Source organism: Muscardinus avellanarius (assembly GCF_963383645.1).
Source record: "Muscardinus avellanarius genome assembly, chromosome: 13".
NCBI classification, from domain to species: domain Eukaryota; kingdom Metazoa; phylum Chordata; class Mammalia; order Rodentia; family Gliridae; genus Muscardinus; species Muscardinus avellanarius.
In genome coordinates this window covers 38,990,525-39,010,749 of record NC_137799.1, presented here as the reverse complement: position 1 = coordinate 39,010,749, position 20,225 = coordinate 38,990,525, and the positions used below count along the sequence as shown (strand labels likewise).

Below are 20,225 nucleotides of genomic sequence, written 5' to 3'. Positions count from 1 at the left end.
AATAGGTATGGGGTTTCTTTTGGAATGATGATACATTATGGAATTAAGTAGTGGTAATGATTGCACAATCTGTTTTATTTATTTTTATATTTATTTTTTGTGGTACTGGGGATGGGACCCAGGGGCATTCTACCTCTTAGTTACACCCCCAGCCAAAGTTTGAAACAGTCTCACTGAGTTGCAAAGGGCCTCACTAAGTAGTAGCTGATGCTGTCCTCAAACCGCAATTCTCCTGTCTCAGCCTCTCGAATGCTGGGATTACAAGCGTGCGCCACCATGTCTGGCACAACCTGTTTGTTTGTTTGTTTGTTTATTTATTGCAGTACTGGAGATTGAACCCAGGGGCATTCTACCTCTGAGCTACACCTCCAGCCCTATTTTTTATTCTTTTTTTTTGTATCAGGGTCTCACTGAGTTGCAAAAGACCTCACTAAGTAGCTGAGGCTGTCCTTGAACCTGTGCAATCCTCTTGTCTCAGTCTCCTGAATGCTGTGATTACAGGTGTGCACCACCACTACCAGCCTTGTTTTATTTTTATATATGTGATGCTGGAGATTGAACCCAGGGCTTTGTTCAGCCTGAACACATGCTCTACTACTGAACTACATGCTCAGTCCCCCAAACTTTGTGAATATACTAATATCCATTGAATAATACACTATAAAAGGGTAAACTAGGCTCAGCAGGGTGCTGCATGCCTGTAATCCTAGCAACTTGGGAAACAGACAGGAAAATTGTACATTCTGAGGCCATAGTTAGGCAGCTTGGTGAGACCCTGTCTAAAAAAATAAAAAAGGCTGGGAAACTAGTTCAGTGGTAAAGTACCCAGAAACAAACTAAAAAGGTCAACTGCAGTTTTCCTGACTCAGCCTTCCAAGGACTGTGATTACAGATGTGCATGCTTGACTTTGACTTTATTTAATTTTTGGTACTAGAGTCTTGAATCAAGGGGCATTCTGCCTCCAAGTTGTATCCCCAGCCCTTTTTATTTTTTATTTTGAAATAGCACTGAGTTGCTGAGGCTGCCCTCGAATCTGGGATCCCCTGTCTCAGCCTCCCAAGTACTAGGATTATAGGTGTGTGCCACCATACCTGACCCAACTTTGACTTTAAATATTATATATTGTAGACATCAGTCAAGTGTGGTGGCACACACCTGTAATCTCAGTACTTGGGAGACTGAGACAGGAGGATTGCAGGTTTGAGGCCAGTGTGTGGTAACAGGGAAGACACTGTTACAAAATAAAATAGGGATGGGGTGTATCCTCAGAGGTAGAATGACCCTGGATTCAATCCCCTAGACATCCCCTCCAAATTATAGTGATTGTTTTTATATTTTAGATTCTGGTAGCTAAGATTTGAAGTTTATTATTAATATATGTAAGAATTCTTATTTCAGATGGTCTTATTTCAATTTTGTACATAGCTTGTCAGGTCCAAGTAGATAGTTTTTTACTCTTATGTTTTGGCTGATAGATTGCATGTGGTAGAGGTGATTGTTTACTTGTACTCAGTCTGTGCTTTCTTTGCAAGAATCTTGAGCTACTTGCTATTTTGTGAAGATTTAGTTTAGTTAAACTATATACTACAGTCAGGCGTTGTGGCGCATGCTTGTAATCCCAGTGCTTGGGAGGCTGAGACAGGAGGATCGCGCAGGTTTGAAGCCAGCCTCAGCTACTTAGTGAGGCTCTCAGCAACTTAGTGAGACCCTGTTTCCAAATAAACTATAAAATAGGTCTGGGAATATAGCTTGTATGTAGAAAGCCTCTGGGTTCCACCCCTGGTACCACCAAAAAAAAAAAAAAAAGAAAAGAAAAGAAATTATCTGAAGTTATAGCTGGCTACTCTGTGATGCTGAATAATAACAAAAGGGGTCATCTGTGTACCTGGGTGAGGACTGATAACTCTTCTGTGAACACTGCGCAATCTAACAATATTCGACTGTTTGATGATGGGTATTGGGAATTACAGTAAGATATTATCCCATAAAGGATAATCAGAGCTAAAGCTTTGAAAATTCACTTTGACAATAAAAAGTTATCAATGAAGATGTACAACTTTGAACTGGGTGTGTTGGCACATGCCTGTGATCCTAGCTACTCAGGAGACTGGCAGGAGGATCAAAAGTTCAAGGCCAGCCTGAGGGACTCTGTCTCAAAATATGAAGAATGGGGATTTATCTCAGTAGTAGAGTGCTTGCTTCACATGTGGGAGACCCTGAGTTCAATCCCAAGTACTGGAGGGAGGGAGAGAGACGGAGAGGGAGGGAGGGAGGGAGGGAGGGAGGGAGGGAGAGAGAGAGAGAGAGAGAGAGAGAGAGAGAGAGGGAGAGAGGACTTTGAGCAGTCTAACTTCATATATCCCTTGGATGTACCTGGTAAAGCAAAATGAATTACTGTATGGATTTACTGACTACAAGATTTTAGAATAATTATATATCCTTTATAGTAATGATTATACAGGGCTAGAATCTTTGATTTACAATGTTAAAATGATGTAATTCATGTGTAAGAAGAATGTTTGCCAGTCGGGCATGTGTTCAGCTGGTCCACTTAATACCCAGGTATTAGGAGCAAGTTAAAGAGAAGGCATAGGTGGGATGGGGCGTATCTCTCTCTCATCCTATTGGAAAGTACTTGCTGATCTGTTAAGAGATCATTTCTGCCATCCCAACCTGACTTTAAGTAGCATGATACATATTCCTATGGGTTTATGAATAGTTAGGAGTCTTTGTTGTAGCTTCTTCTTTTCTTTTCTTTTTCTTTTCTTTCTTTCTTTTTTTTTTTTTTTTTGGTGGTACTAGGGTTCCTGGAAACCACCTCCAGGCTAGACTCCCAGACCTATTTTATATATTTTTTAATTTGAAAACAGGGTCTCTTAAGCCAGCAAAGCTGGCTTCGAATCTCCGCGATCCTCTTGTCTCCGCCACCACGCCCGGCAGCTTCTTCCTTTCTAGAGTGCTAAAAGCAAAGGAAGTTTGGTTAAAACCACAGTCCTTTTGGAAAAATTATAGCACTGTTTGGGAGACTATGGTCTATGGGCAAAATATGGCCTACCATTTATTTGTTTAAATAAAAATTTACTGAACACAGTGATACCTATTTGTGCTTTATCTTTTTTTTTTTTTTTTTGTGGGTCTGGGGATGCAACCCAGGGGACTTTGACCTCCAAGCTGTACCCCATGCCCTATTTTTTATTCTTTATTTTTAAACAGGGTCTCACTAAGTTGCGGAGGGCCTCACTAAGTAGTTATCCTCCAGTTTCAGCCTCCTGAATGCTGGGATTACAAGCCTGTGCCACCATGCCCAGCTCATGGTTGTTTTTATATAACAACAATAGAGTAATTGTGACAGAGATTTTGTGGTTCACAAGACCAAAGATATTTATTTTCTCTCCCTTTACAGAAGATTAGTAATCTGAAGTGGAGTAGTACTGTCTAGAAAGTCCACATATTCCTTTCCTAGAACATTGGCCTGAAAGGCCTAGTGTTTATCAAGCAAGAAACTCACAGTCTAGCTGGGTGTGGTAGCGCATGCCTGTAATGCCAGTACTTAGGAGGCTGAGACCCCATCACAGGTTCAAGGCCAGCCTCAGCAATTTAGTGAGACCCTGAGCAACTTAGCAAGACCCTTTTTCTTTTTTCTTTCTTTCTTTTTTGTTTTTGGTGGTGGTACTGGGGATGGAACCCTTCTACCTCCGGGCTATACTCCCAGACTTATTTTATATTTTTTACTTGGAAACAGGGTCTCTAAAGCCAGCAAAGCTGGCTTTGAACCTGCGCGATCCTCCAGTCTCAGCCTCCCAGGCACTGGGATTACAAGCGTAAGCCACCGCGCCTGGCAGCTAGACCCTTTTTCAAAACAAAAAATAGAAAGGGGCTGGGGGGTATCTTGGAGGAACAATGCTATGCCCTGGGTTCAATCCCCAGACCCTCCCCAATACAAAAACTTGACCTTTTTACTTTTTAATTCCTCCTTGGTCTATGGGTCTTTGTTAATACTTTCTTTTGGAAAACATTGTTAAATTGTAGCATATCTTTAAAATGGAATACTCTATAGACAATTAGGAATGTTGTAAAACATTGATAATAAAATGATAGTAAGATATATTAAAGCCGGGCCTGATAGTGCACACTTGTAATCCCAGCATTTGGGAGGCTGAGACCAGAGGATCGTGGTTCGTGGACAGCCTCAGCTACTTAGGCCTTCTGCAACTCAGTGAGACCCGGTTTCAAAATAAAGAATAAAAAATAGGGCAGGGGGTGTAGCTCAGAGGTCAAATGCCTCTGGGTTCCATCCCCAGACCTGCAAAAAAAAAAAAAAGGTATATTAAGTAGAAAAGCAAGGGGTAGAATAGTATGTATAGTACACTGTCAATTTTGTAAAAAGTAAAGCAGGCTGATTGTGGTGTACATGGCTGTAAACCCAGCTACATGGGAGCTTGAAGTTGGAGGATCACAAGTTTAAGGCCAGCCTAGGCAACTTAGTAAGACCCTGCCTCAAAATAAAATTTTACAAAAGGAGTGGGATGTAACTTAATAGTAAGGGCAAGTGCCCAGGATAGGTAAGTTCCTGGATTTGATCCTCAGTACCACTACTACCACCACCCCCCCCTAAAAAAAGAAAGAAAAGAAAAAAGAAAGTAGAGGGAAATATATATTATTTGCTCACATATGGTAGGAGATAGTAGAGATAATTGCTATTTTCTCTAGAGGAAAATTAGAGACAAAGGGTGGAAGGGAGACATTATTCTCTGCTTTTTTTTTTTTTATTTTTTTATCTGGGGATGGAAGCCAGAGGCATCTGACTTCCGAGTTACACCCCCTACCCAATTTTTTATTCTTTATTTTGAAACAGGGTCTCACAGAGTTGTGAAGGGCCTCACTAAGTAGCTGAGGCTGTCCATGAACCATGATCTTCCCTGGTCTCAGCCTCCCAAATGCTAGGATTACAAGTGGGCACCACCAAGCCTGGCTATTCTCTGCTCTTTTGTTTCTTATTGTTTTTGTGCTGGGGATTGAACCCAGGAGCATTCTATCTCTGCCCCACATTCCCAGCCCTCTGAGTTGTGGAGGGCCTCACTTAAGTAGTTGATACTGGCCAAGAACCTGTGATACTCCTATCAGCCTCCTAAGTACTGGGATTACAAGCATGCGACGCCACCTCACCAGGCTTTTATGCCTTTTTATACTTTAAAAATTTGAATCGGGTATGGTGGTGCATACTTGTAATCCTAGCATTTGGGAGACTGAGACAGAAGAATCGTGGTTTGTGGACAGCCTTAGCTACTTAGTGAGGCTCTTTGCAACTCAGTGAGACCCTGTTTCAAAAATAAAGGTTTCCATCACCACTACCACCAAGAAAGAAAAAAAAAAATTCTATAGTAGCTGGGTGTAGGGGTGCACGCTTGTAATCCCAGCATTTAGGAGGCTGAGACAGGAGGATTGTGGTTCAGAAACAGCCTCAGCTACTTAGCGAGGCCCTTTGCAACTCAGTGAGACCCTGTTTCCAAATAAAGAATAAAAAATAGAGCTTGGGATGTCGCTCAGAGGTAGAATGCCCCTGGGTTCCATCACCAGTACTGTAGTACCGCAAAAGAAAAAAAAAATCTTGAATCCTATAAAGGTTTTACTTCTAGTTTGCCTAACTGCTCTGTCTAGGGCTTCCATTATTATGTTGACTAGAAGTGATAAAAGTCAACATCTTTGTTTTGTATTTCTGATCTTAGAGAAAATGCTTCCAGTGTTTTACTATTGAGTGTGATGTTAGCTGTAGATTTTTATGGTAGTGTTTTTTTCCCCTTCTCTTCCCAGTTTGTCAAATGTGTTCATCATGAAAGCATGTTGAAACTTGTCAAATTTTTTGCATCTATTTAATTGGTTGTAGAGTTTTTTCTTCCTTATGTTAATGTGGTACATTATATTGATTTTAGCATGTTGAACCATTATTGTATTCTAGGAATAAATCCCACTTGATCATTGCATATAATCCTTTTAATATGCTGTTGAATTTGGCTTGCTAGTTTTGAGTTTTATTTATTTATTTATTTATTTTGGTGATACTGGGGTTCCTGGAAACCCTTCTACCTCCAGGTTAAACTCATAGACCTATTTTTATATTTATTTGGAAACAGGGTCTCTTAAGCCAGCGGGGCTGGCTTCGAACCTGCGCGATCCTCCTGTCTCCACCTCCCAAGAGCGGGGATTACAAGCCTGTGCCACCACGCCCGGCTTTAGTTTTGAGTTTTAAAAAGTAGAACGGTAAAATTTTTAGTTTTGAATCCCAAAAGCTGATGTGGAGAGTAGGAGAGGTGACTTCTGCAGGTCACATCTAAGTTTCTGTATGTAGTTGTATAGAAATAAAGTTGTGTGCTTTTTTGAGATGTGTTAAAATCTCTTCTGCCTAGAGCAGCTGCAATTAGTCTATTTGTTGAATATTTTTGGTTTGCCCTATTTCTTTTTTTTTCCCCTCCAAAGGGGATAGAGCTTTCTGAAGTGTGTTTGTTGCATATCTTCTTGGCCTTTGCACCTGGTTGCTCAGGAAAAACTAAGATGTTGAATGCATATTCTCATTCTTTTGTAACCTAAGTAATACTTAACACTCATGAGCTATTGCTATATGCCAGGCTTTGCTCTAAGCGAGGCATTTGCTATTATTGTTCCCCTCCCATAGTATAGAGACCTTAACTTACATGGGGCCTTAGGACTAGTAAGTAACAGAGCTGGGGTTTCTATCCAGCAAGCCATCTTGGAGTCCATTCTTATAACCCTATGAATACTGTTTCTCAACTCTGTGGTTGCTAGTCTCATCTGAATTCAATTCCCAGAAGAGAATTAACTCCCACCCCAAGCTATTTTTTTGTGCTCTTTAACTTGAAAATGCTTCTAGACATCTCATGTTTTTAGATTTACCAAGGCTACCAATTAAGTTTCCCTAATTCATGTAGGTGTAATTGTGCATCAGCTTTTCCACTTACTTTAGATGTTACCCCCAAAAGACTTACTTGTCCTGGTTTTCTTCATAAGTAGTATGAAAGCATTGCAATAATCAGTTATTTCCAGCGTCCATTCTAGCTCCAAGTAGCTTAAGTTCTTTGACTTCTGTTTATTCACATTCAGTTTTTCTTGTTTCAGTCTAGCATTCTCTTATGTTGAAATTTTGAACCTTGGTCCTGCTGTCATGTAATAACAGCTGTCCCTGCGAGCATTGAGTCACTCATACAGTTCTTAAATATCTCTTAAAAAACTAAGTGGACTCTTGCGTGGCCCCGCCCATGGAGGTGGCAGCCGTCACCTACTCTGCATCATGGCTTTCCTCAGATCCCTCCTGAAGTCCAAGATGTCAAAAGAGGATCAAGAAGTTCATCTGATGTGTTTTGACATATCTGTTTGATAATAACTGGTGGAAACCCAGAAGGACTGACAACAGGGTGCAGAGAAGACCCAAAGTCTGGATCTTGATTCCTACCACTGATTATAAGAAAAACAAGAAACAAAGCACATGCTGCCAGTGGCTTCCAGAAGTTCCTGGTTCAGTGTCAAGGATCTGGATTCTTACTGTGCTGAAATTACTCATAATGTTTTCATCGTGAAAAGAGCAGCCTAATGGGTCACCACGCTGCACAGTACAAAAAATGTACTTTTTATTTATATTTAAATAAAAGCAAGCCAGGCATGGTGGTGCACACCTGTAATCCCAGTACTTGGTAGGCTGAGACAGGAGGAGTGCAGGTTTATGATCAGACTCAGCAACCTCCTGAGATCCTCCACAATTTAGTGAGACCTTGTTTGTTTATTTATTTATTTTTTAATGCGGTACTAAAGATGAAACCCAGGGGCATTCTTCCTCTGAGCTACACCTTCAGCATGTGTCACCATGCCCAGCTTGAGATCTTGTTTCAGAATAAAAAATAAAATAGAATTGGGGGTGTAGTTCAAAGATAGAATATCTCTTCATTCAATCCTCAGTACCAATAAGTAAATAAGTAAATAAATAAGTGAATAAATAAATAACACCCCCAAAACTGAATAGAAAGAATACTCCTAAGTATTTGGGTACTGGTTTTTAGACTGAATCACATATACCTAACTAAGATTTTATACTCAGGTAAAATAAGTGACTGTAACTACCCTACTAAAATTAAATTTCATTATGTTCACGATGTTCCTAATTACTGACTTATCCCTGAACTATCTATTTTACCTGTCTAGACCTTAAACTGCTATACTGTTTGTCTTCATTCGCTATTACTACAAGTTCATATTCATGTGGCAGCCATGAAATTAATACTATTAATTATTAATGTATTGTTTCATCAGTATATTTATTTGAATGCACTAGTGAGTCATGAATTAATCCTTTGGAAAGGAACTTACCTTAAAATAATACAAAAGCATTACACCCTAGTAGATATTAGATCCAAGTTTTGATATTTTTGGTTAATCTAATACCTTTGCAGTAGAATGAATGTGGTTGGAAATGTCTAATACTTGTTCAGTAGAGATTTGGCCTTTCTAATTAATATTATTTACTAATAGTGTATATTCTTTGTTTCTCCTACTCTGAATTTTATTTTTTAGTTTTTTATGTATTTGCAAGTTGAAAATTGATTCAAATTAGGACTTTTATGCATTATTGTGGAATTTAATTTCACACATTATAGATTTTGAAATTTATTGTAATCTTGGCTCAGAACTATTGTTCCGAGTCGCAGTGTAATACAGTCTGCTGGTTGAATCTAATTAAGGTGTCGTATCACTTGCATGCAGTATGTATCTTTGCCTAGAATGTTCTAAAATTCCTCACTTGGGAATAACACTTCCCTTAGTTCTTGGCTTGATTGAAAAAAATCTAGCAATATTTGACACACCATATGTAACTCTTGTTTAAGAGGCAGACTTCATTTATCCTTTGCATTTGTTGACGATTTTAACCAAAATGCTCAACTGCAATTTCCAGCATGATTACTAATAGATTGAGTATTAATCTTATTAATGTCACCTATATTCGTTTGCTATCACTGCATTCAAAGACAAGCATGATGTGCTCCAGCTCTGGCTCACAAATATTAGAACAGTGTAATAATTTAGTAAATGAACATTGGGTGGTTTGAAAGTAAAATTGCTTCTTCTTTTTCTTTTTTGTGTTGCTGAGGACTGATCCTAGGCCCTCAACCATTCTAGGAAGTGCTCTACTACTGAGCTACATCCCTCGCTCCAAATTGCTTAACAATTATAATTTATAATTTATAATTTTAAAGAAAATGAAAAAATTGTCTCTTTGTGAGGTTATATTTTACAACTATAGAGTTGACTACAGTACTGTGATTATGTGTTGAAGAGATCGCCTTTCTTCGAACCATGTGAAAAATGAACAATTTCAAGCCTGCTAGCATTCCCAGGATTATCTTGCTTAGCCCACAGATCTTTTATCCCCCTCCCAGTTAGTTTTCACTGCTGTTGCTCTTGCTTACATTTGCAAAGTAATCATCTCTTAAAAAAAGGAAACAAATTCTCCAAAGACTGAGCAGAAACAAGGGTTAAGGGGCATGGCCCCAATTGACACAGGGCTTTTTGTGGAGATTCTTTTTCCCAGCAGAATTGTTCTTGAAGGTCTTTTCTGTTTGGTCTTTGGATATATATTTAATATTTAAATAAGTAGTCTTTCTCTGTCTTCTTGTAGGTTTTCTCAGATCTTTTAGCATAGCACAATAGAAAAGTACTATATCTCTCTTCTGGTCTCATCTCTTGCCTGTTTTTGCTCTGTAACAGTGTTTCTCAACCTCAGCACTATTGATTAATACTTAGACCAGATAGCTCTTTGTTGGAGGGGGTTGTCCTGTGCACTGTAGGATGCTTAGCAACATTCATGGCCTTTACTGACTAGAAGCCAGTTCTAGCCCCCAAGTTGTGATTGTCAGAAATGTGTCCAGACACTGTCAGCTGTCTTTTGTGGGACAAATGAGAACCAATGTCTTATAATATTGAGAAAATACTTAATCTTCCTTACTGAGATTTCGTTTTCTTGTTTGTGTAATGTGGTTAATAATACCTGCCTACTCCACAGGATAAAACACATGTATTTTGTGCATTTTAAAGTGCTGTGTAGCCGGGTGTGGTGGCCCACGCTTGTAAACCCAGCATTTGGGAGGTTGAGACAGGAGGATTGTGGTTTGAGTTCAGCCTCAGCCACTTAGTGAGACCCTGTTTCAAAATAAAGAATAAAAAATAGGGCTGCGGGTGTAGTATGGAGGTAGAATTCCCCTGGTTTCCACCCCCAGTACCCCCCTGCCCCACAGTACTTTGTAGAAAAAAAAAAAGAGGTTGGAGCTGGGCATGGTGGTGCATACCTGTAATATCAGTACTGGGGAAGCTGAAACAGGACGATCATAAGCTTGAGGACAGCCTCAGCAACTTAGACCCTGTTTCAAAAAGAAAAGAGTTTGGGTTAAGTCTAACAACAGAACTTAGCTCTGGACTCTATTTCTGCTGATACTTCTGGGCAGGGATGAAGCCAAAAAATGTCAGGGTATAGTGACAGTCATGGGCCTCATGATTTACTGTACAGGATACTCTACAGAGGTTTTCAAACAGATAAAATAGGTGAGTGCATTTCAGTAGGTGATGTGACGAGGGAGGGCTTGACTAGATGCTCTGTTCCTTACCAGGTGCCATTCTGAGATTATAAGGCAGGTGCAGTGGGGTAGAATTCCATTAGGACAGCACGTGACATTCCTCAGAATGGCCTTAAGTCCTTTTTACTACACTGAGTAGCATTCTGTCACTCATGGCTTTTGGCCAACATGCCCATGACTATCTCTGGTCTACTGCTTTTTTGAGTATCTCCCTTTCCTGTTTTTTTTTTTTTTTTTGGTGGTACTGGGGGTGGAGCCCAGAGGCTTTTCTACCTCTGGGCTATACTCCCAGTCCTATTTTATATACTTTATTTGGAAACAGGGTCTCACTAAGTTGCTGAGAGCCTCACTAAGTAGCTGAGGCTGGCTTCGAACCTGTGCGATCCTCCTGTCTCAGCCTCCCAAGCGCGGGGATTACAAGCGTGCGCCACCATGCCCGGCCTTTCCTTTCCTGTTTATATCAGATTCAGTAAATATATATTTTGTGTGTGGTACCTGGGGTGGAACTCAGTGGTTTTTCTACCTCCGGGATATACTCCCAGACCTATTTTGTACTTTATTTGGAAACAAGGTCTCACTAAGTTGCTGAGAGCCTCACTAAGTAGCTGAGGCTGCCTTCGAACCTGTGTGATCCTCCTGTCTCAGCCTCCCAAGCGCTGGGATTGCAAGTATGTGCCACCACGCCTGGCCAGATTCAGTAAATATTTATTGTCTCATAAATACAAAGTACTCTTCTGGGTACTTTCACATACTTTTTTTTTTTTTTTTTTGTACTAGGAATTTAACCCAGGGCATTCTATCTCTGAGCTATACCTCTTTTTTATTTTCTTTTGCTACAAGATCTCACTAAGTTGTGGAGGCGGGCAATGAACCTGCGATTTTCCTGTCCTATCCTCCCAAGTACTGGGATTACAGGTATGTGTCACCATGCCTGGCTCACTCAATCTATATTCAGTGCATTTTCTCTTTTTCATTAGTTTTGGAGACATGGTGGAGTTTGCCATGGGTTAATTGTTTAGTTCTCACTGAGTAACACAAACAATTCTCTGATAAATGCTGTCATTTATAAGGTTTTATATGCCAAATTATTTGCTTAGCATAAAAGTTTTTTTGGGTGCTGGAGATTGAACACAGGGACATTCTACCTCTGAGCTATACCCCCAGCCCTATTTTATTTTGAAACAGGATCTCACTAAGTTGCTAAGATCCTTGCTAAGTTGCTGAGGCTAGCTTCAAACCTGTGATCTTCCTTTCTCGGCCTCCAAGTATTGGAATTATAGGCATGCGCTACCCTGCCTAAATATCATAAATTATTAAAAGTGAAGTTGCTGGATCAAGTATGTGTAATTTTTAATGCTTTTAATGTATATTTTCAAATTACTCTTCAGAAAAGTTAATACTTTCTAGTTGTATGATGAATAATAATGACTATTGTTCCTGAACTCTTACTAATGTTGGATGATGTCAGTTTTTTTTAAGTTTGTTAGTTTGAAAGCTGGGGATCATGTGCCTGTGCCTGTTGTCCCAGATACTTAAGAGTCAGAGGCAGGAGGATCCTTTGAGTATAGGAGTTCAAGAGCAGCATGGGCTATATAGCAAGACGTCATGTCAAAGACAGAAAAAAAGTTTCTCAGTTTGATAGACAAGTGGTATCACATTTTTTTATTTAAGTTGATTTTTTCTCTCTCACAGAACTAGGGTCATTCTACCTCTGATGAGCTACACTCATCGTAGTGTGGTTGGGAGCTACACTCCCAACCCTATATTTTGTTCTTTATTTTGAAACAGGGTCCCACTGAATTGCAAAGAGCCTCTTTCACTTAAGTAGCTGAGGCTGTCTGTGAACCATGATCCTCCTGTCTCAGCCTCCTAAATGCTGGGATCAAAAGTGTGTGCCACCATGCCCAGCTATTTAAGTTCATTTTTATCATTAGATTAGTTAGACATCTTTTTATGTTTGTTGTTGTTGTTGTTGTTGTTGTTGGTGTGTGTGTGTGTGTGTGTGTGTGTGTGTGTGTGTGTGTGTGTGTTTTACTGGGGATAGAATGCAGGAGATTTCTACTTTGGGGCTATACTCCTAGACCTGTTTTATGTTTGGTTTATTTGTAATTTTTGTGGGTTTTTTTTTTTTTTTGGTGGTATTGGGGTTCCTGGAAACCCTCCTACCTCTGGGCTACACTCCCAGACCTCTTTTTATACTTTTTTATTTGGAAACAGGGTCTTTTAAGCCAGCACAGCTGGCTTTGAACCAGCGTGATCCTCCTGTCTCTGCCTCCCAAGCGTGGGGATTACAAGCGTGCACCACCACGCCTGGCCTTATGTTTGGTTTAGAAACAGGGTCTCACTATGTTGCTGAGAGCCTAAGTAGCTATGGCTGGCTTTGAACCTGTGGGATCCTCCTGTCTCAGCTTCCCAAGTACTGAGATTGCAAGCATGTGCCACCACGCCTGGCTATTTTCGTGTTTATTGGCCTTGGGAGGCTGAGACAGGATTATCTCGCAGGTTCGAAGCCAGCTTCAGCTACTTAGGCTCTCAGCAACTTAGTGAGACCCTGTTTTCAAATAAAATATAAAATAGGCCTGGGAGTGTAGCATGAAGGTAGAAAGCCTCTGTGTTCCATCCTGGGTAACACACACACACACACACACACACACACACACACGCACACACACCAACCAGGTTTATTCTTGTTCCATCCCGGGTAACTAACACACACACACACACACACACACACACACACACACACACACACACCAACCAGGTTTATTCTTAGGAGTTTTACCTGTCAGTGTCTTTGTCTATTTTCTTTTGGAATGTATGCTTTATTTATTGAACAAATGTTAATTGAGCATTTTTTATATACTTGGGCCAGATACTGTTCTAGGTGAACAGAATAGACAAAATCCCTGTGATTGAAGAGCTTATAGTCTAATGTAGTGCAATAGAAAATGAATAAAATATGACAGATGGTAATAAGGGCTGTTAAGAAAATTAGGTGTGGATACGAAGTAGAAGATGATTGTGGGGGTGGTCAGGGGAGCCCTCACCAAGACCACTGGCATTTAAGTGGAGATCTGAAGATTAAGGCACAGGTTCTGCTGATTTCTGGCAAAAGTGTTGTAGGCAGAGGGAGCAGTAGATGCAAAGGCCCTGTGGCAAGACTGATTTTCATCTGTAACTATAGTTTGGTGTGTGAAGGGGAGACTGAAGAGGAGAGGTTGAGAGATAACAAGGATGTAGTGTATGTGGGGAGAGAGACAGACCACACAAGGCCTTGAAGTCAGGGTAAGAACTTCGGGTTTCACTCTGAGTGAGATGGGGAGTCACTGGAAAGTTTTAAGTAGTGAAGTGACATGACTTGACCTAGTGTCTTAAAAGAACATTGGTGGGCTGGACATGGTGGCACATGCCTATAATCCCAGTACTTGGGAAGCTAATTCAGGAGGATCACAGGTTTGAAGCCGATCTCAGCAACCTCACAAGATCCTGTTTCCAAATAAAAAATCAAAAAATTAAAAGACTGGGGTTATAGCTCAGAAGTAGAATGCTTCTGGATTCAACCTCCAGTATCCCCCTCCAAAAAAAGTGGTGAGTGGAGACTAGACTTTGGGGTCAATTATGGAATCTGAAAGACCAGTTAGGAGCCTATTGCACAATGCCAGATGTGAGACAATGTAGGCTTGAATGAGGTTGCTGGTGGTAGAGTTAGTGACAAGTTATTTCTGGATGTATTTTGAACACATGGCCAATAGATGTTGAACTGAATATGGGGTATGAGAGAAAGGGTTAAGATGACTCCAAACTTTGTGGCCTGATCAACTGGTAGGAAGCAGTTCTATTAAAGGATATGAGGAGAAATGTGGGCAGAAAAGTTTTACTGGTGGTGGTACCTCTTAATGATTTCTGAGACCTTTTATGAATGATTAAGTACATTATTTTGTCATGTAAGTGGAAAAGGTTTTCCCTACTATGTTGTTAATTTTCCTAGTGTTTTGCTTTGCAGAAATGTCAGATTTTAATTTATGTTAGTCTTTATAGTTTTTGACTTTGATGTCATGTCTAGAAAGATTCTGAAAAGAATCACCTTTTCTTGAAGTTCTCTTATGGTCTTGTATTTGCATGTAATCTGGGTGAAATTAATTTTGGTGTATACTGTGATTTGGTGTATACAGTTCAATCGTAATTCCTCCTCAAATAATTATATTGTTATCCTAACATCATTAAATAATTTGACATTTGGGAGGCTGAGACCAGAGGATTGCGGTTTGCGGACAGCCTCAATTACTTAGTGAGGCCCTCCGCGACTCAGTGAGACCTGTTTCAAAATAAAGAATAAAAACTTGGGCCGGGCGTGGTGGCACATGCTTGTAATCCCTGTGATTGGGAGGCGGAGACAGGAGGATTGCGCTGGTTCGGAGCCAGCCTCACTGGCTTAAGAGACCCTGTTTCCAAAAATAAAAAAGTATAAAATAGGTCTGGGAGTGTAGCCCGGAGGTAGAAGGGCTTCCAGGAACCCCAGTACCACCAAAAAAAAAAAAAAAAAAAAAAAAAATGGGCAGGGGTATAGCTCGGAGGTCAAATGCCTCTGGGTTCCATCCCCAGACCCACAAAAAAAAAAAAAAAAAAGAAAGAAAGAAAGAAAAAAAATTGATCTCTGCTGTGAGAAATGATTGTATCATTTCCTCTGATTTGGGAAAGAGGAATTCTAACATGTATTAGTGTTAGCAACTCCCTGGTTTTGTCTTCAATTGGTGACATGATGACCATAATTTCTGAGTGTACTAGGTTGTAAATATTTGTCTCTTAAGTGTTTTCCATTCTGTCAAAAAAAGATAATTGTCTTAGAAAGTAGCTTTTATCAGAATGATATGTAGCTTGTTTATATCACAGCCTGCTACCAAATGTGCTTGCTTGTTTGGTTTTTGGTGATGGTACTGGGGATTGAACCCAGGGCCTTAAACTTACACATGCTGGGTAAGCACTCTACTACTGAGCTACATCTCAGCCCGCAGATATGCTTTTCTGTTGCTTCATTCTGTCAACTGATAATTACTCTGAGATTATAAATTTCACTCTGCTTCAGCAATGCAAATTCAATACAGCGGTATACTTACTTTTCATATAATCATACTATGGATTCACAAGCCCTTTAACATTTGTTTTCCATTGATATATTCTCTGTGCTTTAGTCCTTCTCTTACATGTAGATAATTTAGAAATGATCTAATATTTAATTTACTGGATTTTGTTCTTTAAGGCAAGAAATAAGTCTTATTTTTTGCCATACTGGGGGTGGAGCCCAGGGGCATTCTACCTTTAAGCTACACCCCAGCCATATTTTTTATTCTTTTTCTTGAAACAGGGTCTCACTAAGTTGCAGAGGGCCTCACGAAGTGGCTGGGGCTGGCTGCGAACCTGGATCCTCCTGTCTCAGCTTTCCAAATGCTGGGATTACAAACATGTGCCACCACACCTGGCATAAATCTTATTATTAATAATGCTTAACAAATCTTATACTTGGGTGGCCTCACGAAGTGGCTGGGGCTGGCTGCAAACCTGGATCCTCCTGTCTCAGCTTTCCAAATGCTGGGATTACAAGCATGTGCCACCACACCCGGCATAAATCTTATTATTAATAATGCTTAACAAATCTTATACTTGGGTGAAGTCTTCAAGTTTGGAAATCAACCTCTAACATATCATTGCCTTAGAAATATGAGTTAAGACTGGTTTAACCTAAATCTCTTACATGTTTATCTTTGCTTTTTTATTTTTGTAGAGAGGGAAATATGATGTTCCTAAGTGGCTCTCTCCCAGTAGCATTCTGCTTCTTCAACAAATGTTGCAGGTAAACTTTGTTATTTATTTTTAAATAATAGAAAACCTATTGTAATTGTTTGATCCAACTTTTAAGATATCTATTGTAATGCCACATTATCATTGTCTGTTACCTTATAAAAGGATTCCATTTATCATTTCTACTTTGCAAATATCCTATTTTTAGACCGCCACTCTGTTTTTGAGGGTGACTTTGGCTTTTTCTTGAGCATTGTCTATTTCTTTAAACAAGCACTTGCTCCACTTTCCTGTTCCCACTCTTGCACAGTGCATCAGTGAATGCTTGAATGCCCTGGTGTACAACGGAGTGAGCTCTGTTATCTAGTACAGTGACTCTGAAACTTTAGTATGTGTCAGAATCTCTAGACAGACTTGTTAATACACAGCTTATTGGGCCCCATCCCCAGAGTTTCTGATGTAATAGATCTGGGGTAAGAGGAACACTTGCATTTGAAACATGCTTGCAGGTGATGCTGGTGCAGCTAGTCTTGGAACTGCACTTTGAGAAGCACTGTGTTAGTGGAATGAGGCTCTGAGGGTGAGAAGTCTAGGTATTCGCCGTACTGATCAGTAGGCACACCACCTAACCTGGTTTTGATATATGAAATGGGGGTCTGAGTCCACCTCACTGCTGTGTTAAAATAAAATTGGTAGGAAACACTTTGAAAATATGAGTGTCTTATTAGTGCACCATTTTATTCATTATGTATTCCAAATATCTTCCAGCTTTTCCATATATTAAGCCATCTCTACCTTTTATTCAAAATTTACCCCAGGCTCACCCACCTTGATTAAGTAGGCCAGACCACCAAATCTCCATAATGAGATTGAAAATGCCTCATCCTTTCTTCTGGACTCCAAAAAACTTAATCTTTGTTGATTAATTTTTCTCTCCTCACATTTGAAAATTACAAATGGGAAAGAAAGGTGTGCTTTTCAACTTGTTCTATGCAATTGTAAGCTCATTGGAGGTAGAGATTGCATATTCAGTATGAATGCCCTGCATTGTGGTTGCTTGAATATTAAATTGGTGAATATTTCCCATGAATAGGTTTTCCAGCAAAAGACTATTACATCATACAATAGATTGACTGAACTTCATGAATAATGTCCATACCAATGAAGTTCATGTTTGTTAAACATTTTTCTTCTAAGCCTGTTGGTTGCTGTAGTTTTCTTGCTTCTATTGCCTCTTTAAAAGAATTTATTCCAAGGCCATTTTAAGGTCTTTGACAGCATTTCTCTGATGATAAAGTGTACATCTGTTCTGGTGCATTTTGAGTTCTCAGGAGGAAAGGTGTTCTGTGTTTTCTATTTGAAAGGTTAATCTCTAGCTACTTCTTAATGGCCACTAGGTGGACCCAAAGAAACGGATTTCTGTGAAAAACCTACTGAACCATCCCTGGATCATGCAAGATTACAACTGTCCTGTCGAGTGGCAAAGCAAGACTCCTGTAAGTAAAATAACATCATGTAGATTTTTAAAAACTTTTTGTGATCTTCCTGTGATTTTGGGATCTATAATGATGTGCTCTAAATATAAAAGTAAATGTATTTGGTAGGTAGACTTACTCTAGGACAGTGAGAAGTTTCTTAACTTGGGCTGCACTTCAGAGTCACCTGGGACCTTAACAAAGCAATGCCTCTTCCCCATCCCCGAATACTTAATGACTATTTTTTAAAGCTCCCAAGTGTTTCTCATGTGTAGTCACTATTGTGAACAGTGCTCTGGGAATCTTGGCAAGTTACTTAACTTTGATAAGCCTATTTATTCATCTGTAAAAAGTAGGCTAAACCAGTTCTATTTCCCATAGTAGTTATGAAGTTATATCACTTCTCAGACTTTTTAGTCTGAAGACACTCTTACACTTTTGATATTTGTTTGTTTAAAAATAACACTAATAAACTTATTACATATAAAAAATTTTTTTTTTTGTGGTACTGGGGATGGAACACAGGGGCCTTCTACCTCCGGGCTACACTTCCAGACCTATTTTATATTTTATTTGGAAACAGGGTCTCTTAAGCCAGCTGAGGCTGGCTTCGAACTTGCGCGATCCTCCTGTCTAAGCCTACCAAGCGCGGGGAGTACAAGCGTGTGCCACCACTCCCAGCTTACATATCAAAATTTTTTGTGAAGAAAATCCATTTAAAAATAAATTTAGCAAGAACAAGTAGCATATTTAGATCTGCATTTTTTTTAAGTCTGGCTTAATAGAAGACACCTTTATAGTTACTTGCTTCTCAGTCTGTTTTGATAAATTATTAGACTGAAGCATATGAGGAAACTGCAGCCTCATACAGGCATGTTATAGGAAAAGGGAGGGCTATCTTAACCTTTTCAGATATTTTTGATAAATTATTCAAACTTGACAAATGTTAGGTTCCTCCTCCTCCTCCTCCTCCTCCTCCTTCTCCTCGTCCTTCTTCTCCTTTTGTGGCACTGGGAATTGAACATTGAGCATTCTACCTCCAAGATATACCCTAACCTCTTTATTTTTTGTTTTGAGACAGGGTTTTGCTGGGTTGCTGAGAGCCTCACTTGCTGAGGCTGTTTTCCAACCTAGGATCCTCCTGTCTCAGCCTACCAAGTACTGGGATTATAGATGTGTGCCACCAGGCCTGGTGACTAGTGGTAGTTTCTTAAAGATTTGTTGTGCTGATACATGCCTGTAATCCCATTGCTTGGGAGGCTGAGACAAGAGGATCTCAGGTTTGAGACCAAATTTAGCAACTTAGTGAAGCCCTTAGTAACTCAATGAAACCTTATTTCAAAATAAAAAAGGGTTGAGAGTATAGCTCAGAGGTAGAATGCCCCTGGGTTCAGTTCCCAGTACCTACAACACACACACACACACACACACACACACACACACACACACACACATCAGTTTTATGTGGAATTGGAAATCATGTCAATGAACTCAGTATTTTCCATAAAATCCACTCATCTCTCCATTGACTCCTTTCTTCCATGTAACATTGTTCATTTGGAAAGTTCTCATTCACTAGGTTGTACAAGTCTTCCACAGGTTAACATATTTCACTGTACCACTGTACAATTTATTTAATTTAAGTAATTAAATATTTCTCTGTGCGATTACCTTTGAAAATTAATCTCATCAGAAAATATCTCTAAGTACTGGAAAGTTGTCAGGTTCATGGTAGCAAATACAAGTTTCCCAAAATTCAATTATTTTGAAAGCCCAAATTATATCATTGGCAATAAATACTGTCAGTTAATTTCTTTAAAGTGACAAATTCACTGTTCATCTTCGACAGAGTGTCTGCTAAATATCCAAGTCTAAACAACCATACTTTGTTAATGTTCTTTCAAATAAAAAAGTGTTCTATGAAAGAAAATGGTTAATTGAGCTTGTAACACAGTAGCACAGGTGCTTTTCCTCCAGAGAGGCATCATACATTGGTGTGCCAAAGTGCAGGTTGATGGTTTGTATTTTATCTCACAGAAGAGTAAAAACATGAGTATTCAAGGTTGAAATTTAATAAAATCAATACTTTTTATTGCTTCATTAGACTTAATTGAAACTGCCTTTTTATTTTGAGTTATGAGTGCATCACAAAGAATATAGTGTCTTAGTAAAGTTTGTTGCTCATGTGTTGACCGATACTAATGCACCAATACTTTTATTCATTATTGCTTTTGTTCCATCAGTGCAAATGTCAGCACTGTGAAAAGTGAAAAATAGTTTTATTAAGATAGTTTTAGCTTTGGACAACCTCGGGGATCTTTA

The 20,225-nt window shown here is 39.5% G+C and overlaps 1 protein-coding gene across 9 annotated transcripts in view; it reads left to right on the top strand.

Moving 5' to 3' along the window:
* MELK (maternal embryonic leucine zipper kinase) overlaps nt 1-20,225 on the top strand; it is a gene marked incomplete at both ends in the record, with an annotated part of 101,820 nt that overhangs the window by 16,051 nt on the left and 65,544 nt on the right. For 8 of the 9 annotated variants that reach the window (XM_080709600.1, XM_080709597.1, XM_080709596.1 and 5 more), the window contains 2 exons: nt 16,412-16,480; nt 17,826-17,924. The exons of the other annotated variant lie outside the window; for it this stretch is intronic. In XM_080709600.1, the coding sequence (XP_080565726.1) occupies nt 16,412-16,480; nt 17,826-17,924 (168 nt within the window). The remainder of the gene's footprint in view (nt 1-16,411; nt 16,481-17,825; nt 17,925-20,225) is intronic. 9 annotated transcript variants of the gene reach the window in all.